The sequence below is a fragment of the Cucumis sativus genome, chromosome 7 (genome assembly GCF_000004075.3).
Source record: "Cucumis sativus cultivar 9930 chromosome 7, Cucumber_9930_V3, whole genome shotgun sequence".
Classification (NCBI taxonomy): domain Eukaryota; kingdom Viridiplantae; phylum Streptophyta; class Magnoliopsida; order Cucurbitales; family Cucurbitaceae; genus Cucumis; species Cucumis sativus.
The window spans coordinates 15,750,221-15,772,438 of NC_026661.2; the positions used below are offsets into that span (position 1 = coordinate 15,750,221).

At 33.0% G+C, this 22,218-nt stretch overlaps 3 protein-coding genes across 4 annotated transcripts; 1 reads left to right on the forward strand and 2 right to left on the reverse strand.

The window, feature by feature from the left end:
• Positions 1–2,912: 2,912 nt before the first annotated feature.
• On the forward strand, positions 2,913–5,005 carry LOC101210710 (ribonuclease MC). Its single transcript, XM_004149731.3, has 2 exons — positions 2,913–3,202; positions 4,375–5,005. The coding sequence occupies exons 1-2, from the start codon at positions 2,963–2,965 to the stop codon at positions 4,798–4,800; spliced, it is 666 nt and encodes a 221-aa protein (XP_004149779.2). The 5' UTR covers positions 2,913–2,962; the 3' UTR covers positions 4,801–5,005.
• A 114-nt stretch (positions 5,006–5,119) lies between these two features.
• On the reverse strand, positions 5,120–6,757 carry LOC101208825 (chloroplast envelope quinone oxidoreductase homolog). Of its 2 annotated transcripts, none has more exons than XM_004149723.3 (4): positions 6,599–6,757; positions 6,319–6,460; positions 6,020–6,111; positions 5,120–5,932 (listed from the first exon to the last, which is right to left on the reverse strand). In XM_004149723.3, exons 1-4 carry the CDS (start codon positions 6,662–6,664, stop codon positions 5,255–5,257), a joined length of 978 nt encoding a protein of 325 aa, XP_004149771.1. In that variant the 5' UTR covers positions 6,665–6,757; the 3' UTR covers positions 5,120–5,254. The 2 variants fall into 2 exon arrangements, with proteins under 2 accessions (XP_004149771.1, XP_031745185.1); XM_031889325.1 differs by having other exon boundaries at positions 6,319–6,455; positions 6,599–6,700.
• Positions 6,758–15,692: 8,935 nt separating this feature from the next.
• LOC101209067 (quinone-oxidoreductase homolog, chloroplastic) lies at positions 15,693–20,417 on the reverse strand. Its single transcript, XM_004149724.3, has 4 exons — positions 20,254–20,417; positions 19,685–19,826; positions 18,415–18,506; positions 15,693–16,692 (listed from the first exon to the last, which is right to left on the reverse strand). Exons 1-4 carry the CDS (start codon positions 20,317–20,319, stop codon positions 16,003–16,005), a joined length of 990 nt encoding a protein of 329 aa, XP_004149772.1. The 5' UTR covers positions 20,320–20,417; the 3' UTR covers positions 15,693–16,002.
• Between the last annotated feature and the right edge of the window lie 1,801 nt (positions 20,418–22,218).

Below are 22,218 nucleotides of genomic sequence, written 5' to 3' on the forward strand. Positions count from 1 at the left end.
TCCTTTATCTAATAGGGAGTCTTCTACTCCTCCTACTACTTATTCTCAAGTTATCACTCCTGATAAAAGATTTGTACCTAGACTCGAAATCAAATCTTATTTTCAAAAACCAGTCATTGTTTATGATTCTATCATAGAACCCGAATATCAAAGTCTCACTCTAGAAGAGACAGTGTCAAAGATTTTTCCTGATAACTTTAATTTCCTTCCTGATGACCTCATAAAAATGAGAAACTTTTATAAGTTCATCTTAGTTGACACCAAATCTGTTAAAATAACACATATCATAGACAAAAACAATTCTTCAAAGATTGCTTATTCAAAACTAAAGATTTTTAAAGCAATCAATCCAACTCATTGGAACCAAGGAATTTTTATAGAAAAATCTTTTTCAAAGCCTTTTGTTCCTCAATCTTACTCTTATCAGGATTACATCAAAGTCTTGTATAGAGTATTTTGGTTTTCCAACAGGAATCATTCTTAGTTCATTTCCTTTTGTCAAAACGGATATAAAATCAACTTTCCTTTTTGGTTTATTCAATGGTGGAATAATTTTGGTCTCACATATGGTATTCTACTAACACCCATTCAAGAATCTTATTTTTATTTTTCGAGGACAATTCAAAAGAATTCATTCCACAATTCAATGAGATTATGCCTTTACTTTCAAATTTCATGGATATTTTGTTGGAGTTTCAATTCAATTTCATATCCTTAACACAAAATTCTGATTAAAAACCTCAAGATCAAATGGTGGGAAAAATACAATTTTCAGCATGCCACAATCAAGCATATGAAATAATGGTTCGCAGAGAACGATTATCTCCAAGACATTGATCAAAGGAAGAACACTGAATTTTTAAACGACAAAATCAAAACTTCTTGCAGCACTCGTCCAAGCCACAACTGATGCAGATTTCCAAAGGTAAATATCAACAGCAGTAAATGCATCTTCATCTTCAAAGTCAGCATCTTCCTCCATACAGGAAGACGAAGTTCAAGCAGAACTAGAATATGACCTTGACGATCCATATCTCAACTCGCAGCCTATGTGAGCTCTGACGACATATACCTATTTCAAAAAGAAAGTAGGATCCACGAAAAGTCTTCACAAACAAGACTTCTTTCCGGTTTACTATTAATGCAATTTACTTTTCTTGTAAAAAAAAACGTGAATTCTCATCTCTAAAGTAATTTGTGAGTAAACTCTGTAAGTATTCCAGTTTACTCTTATATATATTGTTCTGTCATCCAGAAATCCAGAAGAAAAATTGAAGACGACGGGCGCAATTAAAAATCAAGTCCAAGGTTAAATTCAAATTGTGTATTTCATAAAGTGTTCGACTACGTTTGATGGTCGCAACCGTAAGTCGTAAAAAGATGAAGTGCGGTGAGCCTGTGGTCAATCAATAACCCGTCGTAGGGAACATGATTAATGGTATACATATTACTACATGAAAGGATATCAAAGAATGAAGAAGTTGCTTTTATTTTATCTATCAGATATTTAAATTTTATTTAATGTTTTATTTTGTAAAACTAAGGTTATATGATGTAATTAAAAGTAGTAATAGTTTTATGTCATTATAAACCATAATAGACTAGCCATTATGTGATATAATGAAAAGATGACATTTGGTGGGATTTTCCACCAGTTTAGGTTTTATTTAATTAGTTTTCTATGTTATAAATAGGTTAATTCTTTACGATTTTCTTTAATGAAAATTTTATAAGATAAGTGGTCCTGTCCACTCGATCTTATCTTTTTTTAGATAAGGGGTCATGTCCTGTCTGGTTCGTGCTTATCTCTTAATATTTTCCACTTCAATTATGTTTGAAATATAGAGTTTATAAATAGACTTCCAAGTTGTAATCCAAGGTACGCTGAGATATATTACAAGTTGTAATCCAAGTTGTAGTCCTTCAAGTGAAGTCGTTCAGATGAGGCCTCTTGCCTCTCCTTTATCTAATAGGGAGTCTTCTACTCCTCCTACTACTTATTCTCAGATGAGGTTGCACTTGAGTTCTTTCATTACATCTTTCTCTAAAGTTATGTTATTTGCTTATGCAGAAAATTCAAATAAAGAGTTAGAGGTTAAGGTCAACATGTATTGTTGAGAAGAGAACAATATTGGTTTGACTTTTACACCACCTCTCGAATCAAAATGAGTTGGTTCAAGAGGAGGTGTGATAGTAAAGAAATTGAATTAAATAACTGGGGTGGGAAAATCAAACTTCTCTGACCTCGAGGATGATAATACAAGGAATATTTGTTAGTTAAGTTATGCTCATTTTTACGTTAATCTAGAATTCCATCATGTAAATTATTTAAGGTTTTAAAATTTGTTGTTAATTGGCATCGGTGTGTACTAAGGACCAAAAGGTCTTAGGTGAATCTCTCAAGCTTCCCACCCTAATTTGTAAGAATGATCCTCTAAACATCTTCACAATGGTATGATATAATATTGTCCACTTTGGACATACGTCTTCATGATTTTAGCACAAACGAAATAACCATATACCAATAAAGTGTTATCTACCCGTGACCATTCTCTATCTAACCAACGTGGGACTTTTGTTGCACTTCAAGCAAATTTGAACTAAAGCAAATTAAACATTTAATAATATACAGTTGAGATCAGCTAAAATGTTGATTGCTTTCAGCTTCACATATCATATAGAGATAGAATTTCAAACATAATGGAAAAGCAACCCAAAACACCCTTAACAAGTGTAATCCTCCACTTGTTAATGGCATGCACTAAATGAAAAGAAGATGAATATAATTTGTTTTTATGCAGCCACTTGTACAAGAGCACATATGTTACAAGAACAACCAACAATAAAAGAACAAGTGGGTATACATTACTGTTGAAATTTAATTTGGACAACACGCTCTATAAATAGTGTGTTCTCATGGAATGAATTGTTGTGCCCAAAAATCTTCAACCTAAAACTTACTATGATGGGGAAAAAAGCAAGTGTGTTCCTTGTGAGTTTATTGCTTTTGATAGGTTTGTCAAAACAAGATGCTTTTGACTATTTTCAAGTGGTGCATGAATGGCAGCCAGCCATATGCAACCTTGGAAACAGCTGCAAAATACAACCGAAGAACGAGTTTGGTATTCATGGTGTATGGCCTAGTGTCTACTCCAAGGGCCAAATTGGACCTTGCTGCGGCCCCTCTTTTGACCCCCTCAAAGTAATTATTCATCCAAACATTATAAAACTTTCATTCCATATCTTTATAAGTGTATATGTATGTGTTTCTATCATTTTTTAATTTAAGTTTACATTTGCTTAGCTTATTTTCAATTTGTTAAACATTCATTATCGATGTTTTAAGTGTGTTGGATATATTTAAGTCTATCGAGATTTATCCTAACAAAAATGTAAAATTTTGTTATATTTGTAAAAATAAGTTTCGGTCACATCCTTGAAATATATATATATATATATACGCGCTTAATAAATAACCAAATAATCACCCAGACTAACAATAATTAAGCTCTAATAATAAGCTTATCAAAATATTAATTTATAGAGGAAATTACCTTCTTCTTTTAGTTGCTAAAGTCATAATTTGTAAGTGTTGAATATGTATTTTTTTTCGAGTTTTGAAATCTAGTATTAGTTGTTTCTTAAATAATATCGCTTTTAGTCTCTGAACCTTTAGAAATAGATTTAAAATGTTAAACTCCTTATTTTAAATAATCGTGATACTTTAAATTAAAAAATAATATTTCAAAATTATCACTTCTCACTTCTCTAAAACTATTGGTTTTAGAAATATTTTCTGCAAACCCCCGTTTTAAACCCTATTATTATTAAGTTATGAGAACCTTTGAACCACTAACCTGATGTTTAGACTAAGTGGGTTATAATATTTTGTGTTCAAAATGTAAAATATTTTAATTTGAATTATATAGTATATAGTGTGTGTCTAAGGTGTAGTCTATTTTAGTCAAAATAGAAAATAATAAACATGGTAACAAAAAGAAAAATATAATAGACACTACACAACGAGAAGGAATTTGGAATTATAATAATGTAGTTAATTTTATAACTTATAATATAGTTGGAACACGAACATCAACTAATTATTATAATTGAAACATAAAGTGAAGGGAAGTCTAATAAGTCTACTCTTACGGATGTATCAACTTTAATGAGGCCCAAAACATCTCAAACATCTCTAAGAGACTAAAAATTAATATATTTTTTAAAAATATCAGACACCTAATAAACTTTTATTTTTAAAAATTCCAAAACAAAAAAGGTACAAACTTGGAAAGTATAAAAACCAATTTTTCCCTTGATAAAAATCTCTCCTAACATAAGATTTCCAAATTTACCCTTGGTTGGGTTATCTAGATCATCTCATTACAAGACCGGATGAACCAATACTGGAAAGATTTGGAGAACGGGAACTCGATAGAAGCATGGGCGAGTAAGTGGGAAATGCACGGAACTTGCTCCGCGGCTGGGTTTGATCAGTTCAAGTATTTCTGCTTGGGTCTGGATACCTACGGTCGCCATGCCATTTTTTCATTTCTAGACCGTGAAGGATTGGCTCCCAGCTCTAGCAAGTATGTAGCCAAGGCTAGCTTTATCACAGCCATCGCAAACTCGACCTTGAAGAAGGGTGGCGTCATCTGCGCAGTTGATCAATATCGTCGAATACAACTTCAAAAGGCGGTTTTATGTTATGTCAAAGATGGTCATACTCTCATTGACTGCCCAGATAACGTTAGCAGTTCCTGTCCTGATAACTTCGTGTGGCTTGCCTTGGGTGATTGAGATATATGTAATGAGAGTTTACAAAAACCTTATGAGTTAAGGTAATATATGTAATTAATCTCTAGCTAATGAATAAACTGTATTGGGTTTAAGTGTGGTATGAGTTAGTTCATGACAATCCTGTAAATAGGATTGAAATGTTGTAATCTAAATAATCCAAGTGTGAAGTAAATTACACATAAAAGAGTTAAAGTCTTCCAATAAAGTTTGTTTTATTTCCTCTCAAATATTCTATTCCCTGATTATTTATTTGGAGTGTTCTTCACATGCTTTCATCACCCTTACTATCCTCCTCTGTCTAATGAAATTACTTGCACAGTAGTCTTAATCTCACAATCATATAGCTATAGAGTACATTACGAAGAGATTTAAATCAACATAGTTTATCTCGTAATTAAATTAATGCTCTTCCAATAATCATTTGTGTATTTCCACCCAAGTAAATTAAATAGACCTAAGGCTCAACAATAATTTTTCCAGTTGCATGGCCCTCAATACTCTTAGCCCAAGCCTTTTCGGCTTCACTCAAAGGATACTTTGAATCAATCACAGTCTTCAGCTTCCCTTCTTTCATTAACTTAACCAAATACTCCAAATCTTTCCCTTTAGGATTAAGTAGCAAAGGCACCAACTTTTTCTTTGAGAAACTCACCATCTGAAGACCATAACTCAACAATGTCCCAAATCCAGGAGTAATATCTATCACTTTCCCACTAGGACTCAAATTAGGCTCGAACCTTGACCATGGTATCCCGGTTGCACAATGTACTACAATGTCGTATTTACGCTGCGACGGGCTGCTTAAACTAGCACCCTCTGGGGTTGTGTAGTCAAGAACCTCATCTGCCCCTAAGCCTTTGACGAGTTTGATATTTCGAGCCCCGCAAGTGGCTGTTACATGTGCATTTCGGAGCTTTGCAAGTTGAACGGCGTAGTGTCCTACCCCCCCTGAGGCTGCGGTGACCAGAATGTTTGGTTGTCGGCCAGAGACTTCGTCAAGATGTGTGAGAGCTTGGTGAGCGGTTAGACCAGCGACGGGTAAGCCTGCTGCTTCAGAAGCTGAGATTTCTGGTGGTCTGTGAGCCGTTATGCTATCTTTTACAATTGAAAACTCCGCCAACCCACCTCCATTCTGTAGTTGATAAATCTTATTTTAGTCCCTAAACTTTCTTTCCTTACTCTCTCTCCTAATGTTAAAAAGATAATTTATAGAACTCACAAAAGGGTTAATCATAGCCAACACTTTATCACCAGCTTTGAATTTGTTTACTCCCACTCCTACAGCTACTACCTCTCCAGCCACATCAGTACCTAAAATTCAGAAAAGAAAAATGTAAAAATACCACCAAAATATTAGTACTAGTAGCTAATTATGAAGTTCTTAATAACTTCTATGAGTAACGTTTTAAAATAAAATGTTTCCCGTCAATTCAAACGCAACTCAGCAGTTAATTAGGGCCTCTTTGGTTAGAAATCTGAATTTTGCTTTATACTTTTCAAATTTTGTGTTAGGGTTACCAGGAATAAAAGGGAATTTTGAGGGAAGAAGTGGTCTTAACATCCCTTTCTGGACTTTCCAATCAAAAGGGTTTATACTGGCTGCCTCTACTGTTACAACTAATTCATTCTTCTTTGGACTTGGAACTCCAACTTCCCTATGCTACACAACACACACAAACATCACATAAGCTTTCAATCCCTATTTAGTAAATTATGTGACAGACAGAGTCCAAATCCACAGGATTTGAAGGATACAGAAAAAAGCGAAATAGAAAATGTGAAAGTGAAAATTTAAAACCTTTAAAGCAGCAGCTCCACCGCCATAAGCATCATATTGAACTGCATGCATGAAGTAGTCAGCCATCAGTGGAGTTCCGAGCTTCAAAGAGAATGGAATTATGAATTATGAAAGAAAGAAATAGTAATACAGAAATTGTATAAATTGTGAGGTCGTGTGGGCTTTCATTTGCCAACGTTTCACACATCGTGGAGGATTCTCCACCCCAAGTGCAATCAAGATTTTTTCTAGTTTGTGACAACTTATTGGTGGAGGTCACCTCATTGTGTATTCAGCCTAAAGTTTAAAAATAAAGACATAGTATGTTAAAAACTTAGTTTACAAGTAATAACAAACTTTCTAAATATGATAAACTAATATGATAAACTAATATGATATGCATAATATTTATAAGAGCATAATTAAAGCAACCCTATAATACCGACAATTCTCATAACCAAAAACCAACAACACAGAAGAAACATACATCACAACCCTTCCTCTACTAAACACATCAACAAAATGCATGATCTAGACGTACAAAATGCGAGATGACATGTGTAGCTCATGCTCGGAAATTATGATCTCTACTAGGAAAGAGGAAAATATTTTTAAAAATAAGCTAAAGGCGTAGTAAGTGACTATTTAAAATAAAACATGTGCTTATAAATCAAACATTTAATAAAATATAGCAAAGCAATAAATACTTTAAAACTTTCTTGTTGCTCTAACACACCCATTTGATAGGTTGTGTCACGAAGTAAACTCAACATCAACAACAGTAATCTCACAAAGTGATAATATCATCACATCAGTGGCTATCTCTAACGCTGTGGTAGAATTTGATCGATACCAGCAACAACAATCCCTTGAAACTAGACACTGTTATACTAGAATTTAATCGATACTATCAATGGGTCCTCACTGAAGTGAAACTTTTTCATCACAACAGTGGCAATCTCTCTGTGCATGTGCACATAGTAACTATTATTGAAGGGTTTGAACTTTTCTATAGATATCTCAGCTGTAGAGTACGGCAAAACAAGTTTATAAAAGTTAAATATAGTAACTTGCTTAGATAAATCATAAGTGAGTAAATGACATGTCGGTAGAGAACTTCGTACATAAGCTCATGCTTTCTTCTAAAACATGTTTCGCTTAAATACTTGCTAAATCTCATATTTAAATACTTTGATTTAAATCTCATGCTTAAATATTTTAGCTAGTTCTCATGCCTTTTATAACTCAATGTAAAAAGATAAATCGTACTGGTATAAATCATTTGCTTAATAACTCAAAGCTTACTTTAAGTACTTCTGCTTAAAAATCATGATTTAAATAAGAAATTTAAAACCATTTTGTGATTACTCACAAGTTTAGGCTAGATCTCATGAGTCTATAAGCTTTTCTCTATATCTTCTTGGCCTGAATAAGAGAATTTAAATCTCTATTAATCTTCTTGGTCCTGGAAAAGTACCAAATTTAACTTAGAAATCATAAAAATGTAAAATAATTTCACAATGGCATGACTGGATGCACAATTGGGTTGATGGCATGGGATGCACCCCTTGCACATACAATAAGTCTTGTGATCACATTGTCCTTTAGCTCTCGTAAGTCTTAACAAGTGACCTCTTAAACGTGCGTGCAAGCCTGGACGCATGGCTTTCTTTTGCAATGAGACTCATCCCCTTGCGAGCAACATTTCATTCCAGCCTTCCTCACGTAATGTATTGATGTCTAGCTGAGGACCTTACCACCCAAACCTTGAAGTTGCCTAGTCAATGAAGAAATTCTAGATTCCACTTGAAAAACTCAACTTAAAATCCAATGATCAAATCGAAAAACTTCCTTCTACAAACACGTTCCTTAATCTCTTAACTAGCTTACCTTAAGATTTTATATCAAACTTTCAAGTACACCTCTAGCTAGCCTCTGGTCTTTGTAGGTTGTTCTAGGTTCTTTTAAAATCAAACCAAATTGTGTTTTCTTCAACAATTCATCGTCTTTCTCAATTATTCTTCTACTAGTAACACTTACTCGGTAAATACACACAATAAACTTTCGTTCAAAACCAAAATCACCGGATTTGCAAGAGTGAAAGTGAAAATTTTTCAGTCTGAAGTTCACTTATAATACTTGTCTACATGAAAAGGTATAATTGACACCTCCTACTTAGCCTAATTCTAATGTTTAACCTTATTCATCCACCTGTCAGTAAAACACTAAACTGACTTAGTCTTCTCACCTCATGTTTTATCAACTCACTTAAACACCTAGCAATAAGAAACTCCAAAATTTTAGATGTTTGAAACTTTTGAAGTTTTAGTAAGGACAAGAGAGAGAATGAAATTTGTAGGAAAAGAAGGTAAAAATTATTGGAAAAAAAATATTAAGGTTCTATGTTTAAGTTAAAGGGAAGTTAAGTTGAAAAGAGGAAAAATTGTCTAAGTCCACACTTAGGCGCATTAGACTTGGTGGGTAGCCAAAAGAGGAGTAAATAACCTCCAAAGAGGTTATTAAAGCAAGTAATTAAAGAAAATAGTTAAGGCAAGTAGTTAAAGAAAGTAGTTAAGAAAAGTAGTTAAGGCAAGTAGCTAAGACAAGTAGTTAAGACGTGTTTTAGATGTCTTGGCAATGTTGAACTTGTTCGGTGGGAAGAAGGATAAGAGGTTAGTAGACAAAAGATGCTAACTGAAGTGATGGTTTAAAGAGGTTAGTAGGCGAGATGAGATGACTTTGGGCATTTTGGTTGGGCGGTCAAGGCTATGCAAAAAAGATCTAAGAGGTTAACTACGCATTTGACAAGGCTAGGTGCTTTGGACAACTACATGGCTAGTTTATGGCAATCAATTTAACGCTAACCCAAGTGTTTTAATTATGTTACATGCCTTTTATGGGCCAAAGAGGAGGTGGAGTAGAAGTCGAAGGTGTAATAAGGAGATGAAGAGGTGGAAAAGCAAAGTTGAGGTGTCAAGTTATGTTAATGAAAAGTTCTCCTATAAACTCACAACTCACTCCTGCAACTTCACTTAAATTGGTCTCAAAAAATCAAAAATTGTGTCTAATTTGTTGAGGAGGGCTACTATGCGTTTTGGATGCAAGAAGATTGACGTTTTGGTTCAGAGAAGGAGAGAAGGTCAGTTCTTGGGTGAATCTGAGCAAGGTGCATTTTCAAAGGACTATAGAGCTCATCTTTTCGAGTTTGATTCTAAAATTGAGGACAAGGAGACTTCAAAGGAAATTTCCTATTTAAGATCAAATGAAGTATTGTGAGTGGAAAATGTTTTATTTAAAGTGATTTAAAACATGTTTTTAAGCCATAATTTGTGAATGATTTATGATTAAATGTTTAAGTTATGTTACGTTATGAAAATTTGTTCAAGTAACTTATTGTTTGAAACTATTTATTCAAGATTTTTTATTACAGAGAGACGTTAAGTTTACTAAAAAGGAGTTTATCAAGGCATTATGTTTTAATGTTTATGTTTTAATGTTTATGTTTTATAAATGTTTTATCGAAATCAAGTTATCAAAAAAATGTATTGGGCAGACTTAAAATTTACTCATATTGGACATGAATAAAATTACTCGTCATGGGGAGGGCTTAAAATTTACTCGTGATTGGGCAGAATTAAATTACTCATAACGAGGCAGGATTATATTGGAGATGGTATCGAGTTATCTCTATCACCTTCCAGGAGTAGATACTTGGGTTTCGAGTAGGAATAACCAAGATTTATGTTACTATTTTTAAATGTTTTGAGGTTTAAGCTTTCGAGTTATGATTTAACATTTACTGTTTCAAGGACTTATAAATTATTGTTTCTAAAGGTTTATGAAAAGTTATTTACGAAATTATCAATTCACTAGGCCCATTTAGCTCATACTCTTCAAAATATTTTTTCTCTTTTCAGGTACAAATTGTGACTCTGCGCGTGCTGAACTTACTACTGTCAGGCCAATAGTTTTCAATCATGAAAGAAAGAGAATTGTTAAAAATATTACTGTGTCTTTTCAAAAGTTTATGTTTCCATGTTTTATACGTTTTACTTGGTATTTATAAAAGAAATTTCAGATGGACTACACTACGGTTTTAAGGTATTTTTAAGTTTAAAAACTTCCACTGACAAATGTTTTAATGTTTCATGATTTAATGTCAAGGGTCAGTTGAGGTTGTTTAGGAGGTGAACGGCTTCAGCTGACATCACACCACATCTCGGGTCGAGCAAGTAAGTGCTCGGGGTGGGGTGTGACAAGCATACTTTCTTAGCTCGCCTAAACTTTCATAGTCATGTTGCAAGCTTTCACTCACTTGATCTTGTTGAACAACAAACTTCTAACACCTTAAATACTCATGACGTCTAATCTTACTTTTTTAATAATCCCTAGACTAGGATGTGTTTTGCTTGTTTTATCTCTCTCTCGTGTTTGGTTTCCCACCTAACACTTGAGAGGCCTTGTCTTGTCGCATCACACACATACCTTTGGTCACTTTAGAGGTTATTTTTGGCTTGCCATAGCTCTCACTTGGCTTTCTAATGTCACAATCACAATCTTTCAAAACGGGACAGGCAATTATGCGGCACATGTTCTACTCAGTCAACAATTCAGTGGATCAAAATTCAAAAAATCACAGACAAACTTATGGTATGATGAAGCCTCCCTTCACATTCTTGAGAAAATTATTTTATAAAACATGAGAGAGAGAGAAATTAATTGAAAACATCATAAAAGAAAGCATTGAAGACTGTCAATTGCAAAGAAAGCTTTGATTGTAAAAAGTGCAACAAGGTTTGGTCGGGGATTCAACTACTATGTCTCTTCTATAGTACATTTTTAACATTTTTAACTTTGACAAACTTGAATACGAAAATGTTGAAATGTCACACCCTAAGTCGGCGACATAAAAAGAAAAGTAATAGACTAAACTAAGTATAAGACGTAAAGACAAGATGATTTGAGGGTGTTTAGGCATAAGGCCATAGGCAAACAACGCTCTAGATAAGTATGCATGTGACATTCTCTCCCATTTAATTAAACAATTGACATCTCTATCGATTGGAGAAGCTTGAACTCTTCGATCTTCTACATCCATGCTTCAAGGTTTACAACGGGTTTCCTCAAGGTTCTTCCACTTTACCAGGCTTGTGGATCCTTCTTGTGGGTCTTTAACCCTTTCTTATTCGCTCGACCAGAACTTCTTCAATATCTTTATCTTATCTCTAATTGAGGTTGATGGTTGGTCGAATTATGACATTACACTGCATGTCATTGGGATCTTGATGTCAAGGCTTTAAGTTACTGACATGAATTACTTGATGGATTTTCATCCAAGTGGGTAACGCTACTCTATAAGATGTATTCCCTACCCACTTTAGCACATCCATAGATCCCTCATATTTTTCGATAAGGCATTGGTCTTTGTGTCTGCAGAATTGAATTTGCTTTGGTCACAACTTGATGACGACCTGATCTTTCGCCCAAAACTCAAGGGGGCGATGCTTCTTATCGACCCATTTCTTCATCCGCTTAGACGTTTTCTCTAGATAGGTCCGAGTGATATTTGTCATTTGTTTCCATTTCCTCGTAAAGTTGTGAATTTGAGGATTCTTTTCTACCTAGGGATGATCGACAAGGTGTGACATCACAGGTTGCCTACCAGAAACGATCTCAAACAACTTCTTTCAGTTGACGAACTCGTCTATGCATTGAAACAAAATTGGGCCACATCCAACAGCTGAACTCAAGTCTTCTGTCTTACGTCTACAAAATGACATAAATATTATTCGAGCATACAGTTGTTGCTCGGTATGAAAGTCAATCTAAAGATGGTAGGATGATAATATATTCAGACTTGTCCCCAAAAAGGTAAATAATTTTGTCCAAAAACTATCAATGAATCTATGATTTCTGTCATTCACAATGCTTGTTGGAACTCTCTACAATTTTACAACTTGTTTGAAGAGCAACTGGGTCGTCAACTCGGCTAAACACAACTTGGTAGTGGAGATGAAGGTGGCATATTTCAAAAACTAATCAATGATGACCAAGATGTCCTCAAAGTGTGAGACCCATTTTTAATTTCAGTAAGGATGTAAAATTCGGCTAAAATATTAAGAAGTTGGAGTTTGAATAAATATGCGAAAAGGATTAAGCGATTAAATCTTTTATGATTAAGTATACGTTTTTGCGATTAAGTGGATAGTCGGGGAAAGAAGTTGTGTGGTATGAAGAGAAAGTTTTCGCCTAATTAAGTTTAGAAGTGAAAGTTTTGACAAAGTGTTAGACTAGATGTTTTGAGTGGTCTTCATGAGAAGAACCAAGTGTTTCGCGGATAAAAAGTTTGTGAGGGAGCCTTGAAGTTTAAGTTCGCCATAAGAGTTCTATGTGAGTAAAAGTTGGTTAGTTCGCAATGAAGATTTCTTATAGTAAAAATATAACCACATGATGATGATGAGGATAAGGACGACGACAACAACAACAAAAGCGATTATACATTTGTAAACATTACATCTAAAGAAGGATAAGTTATATCAAAATAGGAAACATACATATATAATATCTAAATTAGAAGTTAATATCTAAATTAGAAGTAAATTATTAGTATTTCAAAATAGAAAATATACAACATTATCATGAAATCAACAATATGTCTATATGGATCTATAAGAAATCATCGTGTAAAGAGGTGATATTATTTAAGATAAAATTACTTAGATCTAAAATAAGGGTTTGGAATTAAAATAAATAGAGTTAGTTTAGAAAAATAAAATAAAATATATTTTTTGTTATTCCATCCATTCTAATTAGTTTAATTAAGCAATGATGTAGCAGTGTTAATTAGATTTTTATAAAATGTATTTATAATTTCAATATTTGCTTCATCAATTCTAAACTTTTGCTTATGTGATTTCTTCTTTCTTTCGTATGGAATTTCGAAGGCATGAAACTCACGTATTATAAATTCTAAACTTTTGCTTATGTGATTTCTTCTTTCTTTCGTATGGAATTTCGAAGGCATGAAACTCACGTATTATATTAATCAACAATAATGATAAATGATAATAAATACACAGAACATTCCAAATATACCTCCAAAAGTTTATGGAATGGTTTTATATAAATAAATCATATTCATGATTATCCTAACTTATTTCCTAATTTGTAATCCATAAATAGAACAAAATTAGCAAGTAAGGTATGTAGATTGCTATTTTCCAAAAACAGGTATGTAGAGATTACTATTGCCACAAATTGCATGTCAAATAATATATTTTCCTTCTAAAGCAAATGAATTAGCACACACACACATATATATTGAATGTGTTATCATTTTGCAAAATTATATAGTTTGGCACCCAAAAAAAATTAGGCATCAAAGCAATATGGATTCAAGCTATGTGAGAATGGTTTGTTCAATAGTACTGTTGGGTTTGGTATTGATTCAACAACCATTGTTATTTGCTAAGGGATCTCCAACTCCACTACCACTCCAAAAGTGGCATGTTCATGTTGTTAATGGGCTAAAGAATGACACTTTGACTGTGCATTGCAAATCCAAAAATGATGATTTAGGGATCCAAAACCTAGTTAGCAATGGAGCTGAATTCCAATGGAGCTTTAAGATCAACATTTGGAGAACCACTTTGTATTGGTGCTTACTACACAAGCCAAATGCTGATGTTTCTTTTGATGCATTTTGGGTCGAGAAGAAACATGTTTGGCTCCATTATAGGTGCCTCAATCAAAATTGTATTTGGATTGGCAAAGATGATGGAATTTACTTGAGAAACAATCCAGACAATTTTGATGAGCTTATTCATAAGTGGGGAGAAACCAAGCTTATTTGACTATTTAAATTTGTCTAAATATGAATTTATACCCCTAAAGTTTGAAAGTTATACCAGTTAAAACCTTATATTTTAGAAGTGCATCATTTAAATTTTGTATTTTTATATCTTTCTCCATCATATGACATTACTTTTTCTTCAAAACAAAAAAATATATATATAAATAGATGACCTAAACAACCGAAGAACCTAATCCGACCCAAATATTTGAGTTGGGTTGTACATTACTAAATAATAAGATGAGTACAACACAAGGACAAAGGTTAATAGTAGTTTATTCGGACTTTACAAAGATTTTGCCAGTAACATGGCCATCCACATGCACTTTGCCCAAACCTCCTCACTTTTATACATACTCAAAAGGGTACTTTGAATCATTAAAGTTTGAGAGGCAACTGCGTTTAGATTAACTTATCAAAGTCATCTAAATGCGATATTATGAGACTTATAAAGTGATATTATGGTGTTTAGATTGACTCGTTAGAATGTGTTTAGTAAGATTTATAGTGTTTGGTGACTCAAAAAGTGATATTAGGGAATTTATAATTTGATTAGAATCTAACCATTGGTTCACTACATGTACTTGAAGGAGTTATATCACAAAAAGTAAGACAGAAAATTCAGGAAGTTTTCACATTACATCTTCAAGTTCAAGCTAATGCACAAGAAGAGGCAAAGACTTTTTAGCCTAAACTTATGTATAACGTTAATTAAATGAAGCTAACAAAGAATGAAATGAAGATAGCAACAGAATGATGCTAGAAAAGAGCGAAATGAAGCTAACAACTGAAAAGTCGTATAGTTAGGAAGATGACAGAAAAAAATTGTGCATAAAATTATGAAGTGTTGTCAAAAGTGCACTGCATTGGACTTTGTAGTATCAAAATTTACCAAACGGGCACATCAAATTCCTCTCTAAATAAGATACTTAAGACTATTTGGAGAAATTCTATTGTTTTTTTCTTTTTTTAGTTTTGTATTTTGACTTCTCAATTGATGTGCAGTTGAGTTTCAATTTCCTACATGCGCCTGAAATTTAGATTAATGAAAAGATGAAGATTGAAGGGCTAAAAAGCTGGAGGGGGAAGTAACCAAACCTAAAACGTAAAATATATATAAAGTTCTGAAAAATGACAATGGATAAATTTTAATAATATTTCATAAGGATATATTATAATAAGATTTTGTTTCATACGAGTGAGTTTGGTTTCAAAGCTCACATACTGAATCATTTGGATTATATGTGGAGTGATTCAAATCTCAAATCTATAAACAGTATTTTTTTTCCTTAATCTCATACAAATAGTTATTTCCAAACTTATACCTGTCCTTTTCTTCATTGATGTAACATTTCACGTTCACGCGAACTTATTTGGAAAAAAAGTACTAAATACACATACGACGAACTTAACAACTTTAAAAGAGTATGAACAAAAACAAAAACAAAACAAGTGACACGATCATTAGGACTAAATTAGACATTTACATATTTCACAACTATCACCATCATGATACATGATATGCCACAATGACACAAGCCAAAACCAGCCTTAAAAGTACATTGTGTTTACCCTAAGGCTCCACAATGATTTTGCCAGTGGCATGGCCGTCCATGCTTTTTGCCCAAGCATCTTCAGCTTTGCTGAGAGGATACCGTGAATCGATCACTGTTTTCAGCTTGCGTTCCTTGATCAGATTGATAAGATAGCTCAGATTCTCACTCTTGAAAGACATCAACAATGGCACCAGCTGCTTCTTGGAGAAGGTCAGTTTCTTGAAGGCAAAAGTCGCCAAGGCAGCAGGAGTTGGAGTAATGTCTATGACCTTACCATTAGGACTTAAGTTTGGTTCAAATACAGACCATGGGATCCCCGAGGCACAATGAACCACTGCATCATATTTCTTACCTGATGGGCTCTTCAAGGCGGCCCCTTCTGGGGTTCTGTAATCAATAACCTCATCTGCACCTAAGCTCTTCACAAACTCGATATTACGGGCGCCGCAAGTAGCTGTCACATGTGTGTTTCCTAACTTCGCTAGCTGAACAGCATAATGACCAACGCCACCAGAGGCAGCAGTGATGAGAATGTTTGATTGAGGGCCACTCCCATCAAGCTTGACACCGGCAACTTGGGTGAGAGCCTGGTGAGCTGTCAAAGCTGCGACAGGTAGGGCAGCGCCATCGGCCGCTGTCACTTCGGGGGGCCTGTAAACTGTTACCGACTCCTTTCCTACAGCATACTCAGCAAGTCCACCTCCTGTCTGTAATGTAAAAAATATTTACTTCTGTAAGATGAAAACGTTCAATGAAGTGGATCACCAGAATAACATAGGATCAAAAATCGGTTCAAGTTGAATCAACTAGTGCGGTTGTTCTGACCAACTTGTTTCACAACTCAAGAGTGATGTTCATAACAGAACAGTATGAATATCCATATGACCTAACTTGATTAAATAATGCAAAAATATAGTTCTTTAGAAAGTGAAGCCACTCAAGGACTTTTATCATCAAGAATCATCAAAGATGCCTTAAAAGGAGGGAGATTTTTATCACCAAGAATCTCCAAGGATGCCTTAAAAGTAGGATGACCAGCATAACACCATTCTTAACCTACGGATGCCTGTAAAATTTGAAAATTTGGAGTTTTTTTCTGGTTGCTGTTTTGGACATGTTTTGAGACTTCCCTGGATCAGGTTTGAAGTACTACATTATCATTTCTCCTTTTCACGTTGATGTATCTTCTGATCAACTCGTTGTCTGTTCTTTCCCGTCAATGATATCTTTTAGATCATATTGGAATAAGCAACCTGATAGTTTTTCTTGGAGGGTAATTTCAGTTTCGTAGTTTAGTTCACCCACTAGCTACTATGTAATGTAGAATGTGTTTGATTTATAATTTTTCATTTCATCAACAAAAATATCTTGTCTCCTTTAGAAACAAGACTAAATTACACATTCATTCTCAACTTGCGGCTTTGTATCTATTTGATCCATAAACTTTAAATAGTGACTAGTCGTCTAATACTTTCAATTTTGTGTCTATTTTTTAACTTAAAGAAATAGAAAGTGTCTAATATAAATCCTTAAACATTGAATTTTATGTTCGACAGGACAAATTTTGTGTTAAATAAGCCCATAAATTTTCAACTGTGTAACTAATTTGACCTGAATTTTCAGTCAATATCTAATAGATTTTTTACCTATCCAAATTCACAAACATAGTAGACTCAAAATTGAATTTAGGACTCCATTAGATATAAATTTTAATTTTACATCTATTAAATCAATTCATTTTTAGAAATGTTAAATATATCAACGACCTATCAGTCACAAAATTGAGGTTGAGGACTTATTAAACACAAAATTAAAAGTTTGAACACCTTTTACACTTTTTTAAGTTTATATAAACCAAATAGACATAAACTTGAAAGCTCAAAAACAAGCATACATTGTAATTTAACCTTAAAAAAAATATTCTGATGCATCTTATTTTAATCATATTCTTGCCTATAGCCCATCTTGTTTGTGCGTGATTGGCCAATATACCAACATAGTAATTTAGTTTCTCTTATTAAATCGAAGTCATACTATGGTAAAAGCCAAAACTATATATGAATGAAATTCCCAATAAAGGTGAACCTAGCTCAACTAACATAGAATATGTACTATTGACCAAAAGACAAGAGGTTCGAATCCCCCACTTTGTATCTTGTTCAACTAAAAAAGGACGAACTCCCAAAAAGAAATAATAGTGCTATAAATATTCACAGTAAATTATCCAATTTCAACATACCAATGTAATTCACAACGTCATAAACTCATAAGACCGACATAAAATAGTCGTTTAGCAGCTGGCACGTGAGATGGACAAGAAATGTACTTCATAGTCATCAACATAGTCATGATTTTCTTTAATTAATTGCCAAGAACGTTTCTTGTTCATGGTCAAGCAAATCTAGTCATAGAAATTAATGAATACTTACAGCATGGCTAAGATATGTAACAACTTTGTCCCCAGCTTTTAAGCTTTTGACTCCTGCTCCAACCTCTACGACTTCTCCAGCTACGTCAGTGCCTGTTTCACCATTTTAACAAGAAATGAAGTCGTCAGAGCAGATTTAAGACCCAGAATTTATTTCCTAAAAAGCGATTGCAGGAATAAACAAAACCGAGATGGAAGATGGAACAGACAGAACTTCCAGGAAGCCTTCATGCAAAATTTAAGTTCTTGAAGTCATATGTTAGTAATAACATGATAAAGTTTTTGAAAAACAGAATAATTGCTTACTCAAACAAATAAAGAAAGAAGAAAAAAAAAAACTGACACACTAATTTTGGCCTTGTCGATAACCATTTGGTTTTTTCGTCTTCGTTTTTTTTAAAATTAAGCTTTTAAGCACTACTTCTACCTCTACGTCCTTTGTTTGGTTATCCAATTTCTTTCCATGTTTTCAAAATCCAAAACAGGTTTGAATTATAAAAATAGCCAGGTTTTCAAAACTTGTGTTTTGTTTATGGAATTTACTGAAAAATTCAAATGTTTTTGTAAAAAATGTGAAACTCATAGTAAAGAAATTGGAAGATATCACCAACAAATACAGGTTTCCACAGCTCAAAAATTTTGTCATAACACATTTCTTGACTTTCTGTTCCAATACTTGAATCCTCAGGCAAAGAAAGGGCATTGATACAGATCTAAAATCAGTCATTATATATAAGTATAAATTTCAAAAAATAAAAACAAAAAACAAAATGGGTATAAAACAGAGCCTTATTATGATATGAGTGTTTTGTTATTTTTTTATAAATTACATGTGATATCAAACCGACAGCTGACGCGTTTATATTGCTCCAAGTCGCATGGTTACTGCTGTATATTCCAGGTTTAGACCAGATTCATCAGGGAGATACTATTGGTGCGTGAATTGTTTTCTAAGAAAGGTCAAGGGGCACACTAATCACATGTACACTCAGTCTTAATTCATAAGGAGGGAATTAGATAGCAACAGATTTTGGACCTATAGTCCACACCCGAAGCTTGTTAAATTAATCACCGAGGAATCAGTACGTGCGCCACTTGACTAATCTTACAGGATTACTCACCTAACCTTACAACCTTTAGGTGTCATGAAAACTCATTTCCTCCATTACCACAACATGCCTAAATTTTACTTATATTCATACCAAAAAAAGCTTCAGACCAAGAAATCAGGTCATATATTCATAACATGAACCATAAGTAAAGTGAAGTACCAGGAATATGAGGAAACTTGCGAGGAAAAAAGGGACGTATCAGTCCTTTCTGAATTTTCCAATCAATTGGATTCAAACTAACTGCTTCCACTTTAACCAAAACCTCGTCTGTCTTGGGTTTAGGAATGGGAACTTCTGCATGCTGCAGGAAGATAAAGACAGATCAAGTAAAGATCCAGTATACGGAACAACTGGTTTCTTAACTAAATAAATAAATAAATATTTTTTTTCAAATGGGTAGAAACAAACTCATGACTTCTAATCCGTCGTATTTGAAGGAGTGTATTAGGATCTAGTCAAACACTGTTCAAAGAGAAATATTGAAATGGGTTCGTGGAATGTTTCGTCCACCAATAGAATAGAAAATAAATAAAACTCCATTTGAGATTCCGCAAGATAGAGAGGGAAATCCATAATAACTCAACCAGAAAAAAGATCGAAACGGATTAAATGTCAGCAGAAGCAACAACAGGTGCTATGAGCAGGCACAAATTTAACATAATTCAAGTACCAAAAAATTGTATAAAACCAAAAAAGCAAGAAATAAAAGCCCAGAAGGAGGGAGTAACCTTGAGCGCAGCCGATCCGCCACCATAGGCTTCATACAGAACCGCTTGCATAAGCCTCGAAGTCATGGGCACCGCACTGGAAGGCGCTGGAACAATCGGAATTTAAGATGCTTTTATTTTCAGCTCTTAATATTTGTAAATTTGAAAACTTCATAAATTCTAGAACATTGTTTTGGAGAATCCAATGATGACAAAATAGAAAGGAGATATGCTTTTTTTTTTTTTTTTCTTCAAGGTGAATTAATTAATGGTTTGAATTGCTAAAAGAAAATTAACGAAAAAATAGCGGACATGGTAACATAATGGCCAACTAATCCATTTGAAACAATTAGAGAAAGTTATTTGGAACCCGCATCTAGCTTTTGTTTTCATATTGGCTTTTAAAAAGAAAATGAACTTAATATTAATATTTATCTTTGTGTTCGAAAAGATGATGAACTTATTTTATTTGGGTTTTAAACTAATTATTTTTAAAATGACATAAAAATTTATGATAATAGGATCAATGTATATTTTCTAAATTGGAAAAGTAACAAATTCAAAAGCCGATAACTCTATGATTAACGTTTAATAGTTGCCTGATATTACTAATTTTGTCATACTAGTTGGTAACACTATGCAAGTTAATTTTTCACACAAATAGTTTGAAGTTTACTCAATTTTTAGAAATGATTTTTGAAAATACATTTTTCGGCTTCATTTATAGTGTGATCTCTTACTCAAGATTTATTATATACGTGTAGAAATTGAATGAGCTAAAAGATATAATGAATTTGATAATATGACTATGATATAACCGATTCAATCAAACTTTAGATTGATGAGTAGGGTTTTTTATATATATCAATTACATATTAAATATTTAAATAGATTGAAATTTTGAACATCGACATTTACTTGATTATTATTTGGACATATATTTGTGCTAATTTTAATATATTTTATGTATTTCTATCGTATTCCAGAAGTATAATTATTTAACAAATTTTCCAAGAATTATAATTTAGTTATTATTTTGAAATGAATAATTAAATTTAAATGAAAATATATTATTGAAATAAACAAATAGGGAAGACAATTTTTTTTTTCATTTGATCCCTCAATTATAAAATTCATAATGTACTACTGTGGTAAGAACATTCTACATTTTACATGATCAAAAGCATACTTAATTACAAAAGCAATAATTAGAAATTGAAACAACCTACTTCTTTGGCATTCTCATGTCACTTTGTTATTTTTTTAAAATGAAGCTTCTGGTGTTCTTTCTTTAGTCTCCCACTTTTACAATTTTCATCCTTGAATTTTCATAAATTTCTCTGCATCTTTTTTATTGGGTTGATTGCTTGTTCCTAGGCATCGCAAAAATATGATATATGAAAGTTCAGGGACTTTTGTAGCTTTGGCTCACAATTCATTTGAACTTGTTGGAAGACTATTTTCTTCCTTTTTGTTATGACTTGTGAACGTGAATAGAAAAGAAAAAGAATGAGATATTTATACCTAAATATTTGAAAAGGGAAAGAACATTGAAATAAATATGAAATAATTAATATGAGATAAGAGAATATGAATAGGTGTGAGATAGAGGGATATGAATGGTTTTAGAGAAATGTTAATGATATAATTAATTGGAGAGAAAAAATTAAAATTATTAATATCCAATTATTTATTAATAACTAATTTCAATTCAAACATAAATAAAAAGTAAATTACAGTAAAACCAAAGTAGTAAACAAACAAATCTAATAAAAAGAAGGGCAAAATTGGAAACAAAAAGTTTCTCCTCTGTTTTTTTCTAAATGTGTTTTTGTCATTTAATGTAAATTTCTTATTATTATTTGTGATTATGTCTAACGGCTAATTGAGTTTAAATATAAACTATTCAATTTTTTTTTACTTATCTCCAATGATCCAAAATGATTTTGGATTTCAATATCTTTTCCATGTTTTATTCATTCTTTT

Bases quoted from the DNA above. Each gene is read 5' to 3' on its own strand.
- LOC101210710 (XM_004149731.3), top strand. From the start codon at position 2,963: ATGATGGGGAAAAAAGCAAGTGTGTTCCTTGTGAGTTTATTGCTTTTG. The intron at 3,203-4,374 runs GTAATTATTCAT...TGGGTTATCTAG, and splicing joins CCTCTTTTGACCCCCTCAAA to ATCATCTCATTACAAGACCG.
- LOC101208825 (XM_004149723.3), bottom strand. From the start codon at position 6,664: ATGGCTGACTACTTCATGCATGCAGTTCAATATGATGCTTATGGCGGT. The intron at 6,112-6,318 runs GTAACCCTAACA...TCTGAATTTTAG, and splicing joins AAAATTCCCTTTTATTCCTG to GTACTGATGTGGCTGGAGAG. The intron at 5,933-6,019 runs GTGAGTTCTATA...TATCAACTACAG, and splicing joins TGGCTATGATTAACCCTTTT to AATGGAGGTGGGTTGGCGGA.
- LOC101209067 (XM_004149724.3), bottom strand. From the start codon at position 20,319: ATGACTTCGAGGCTTATGCAAGCGGTTCTGTATGAAGCCTATGGTGGC. The intron at 19,827-20,253 runs GTTACTCCCTCC...ATCTTCCTGCAG, and splicing joins GCGGATCGGCTGCGCTCAAG to CATGCAGAAGTTCCCATTCC. The intron at 16,693-18,414 runs GTAAGTATTCAT...TTTACATTACAG, and splicing joins TTACATATCTTAGCCATGCT to ACAGGAGGTGGACTTGCTGA.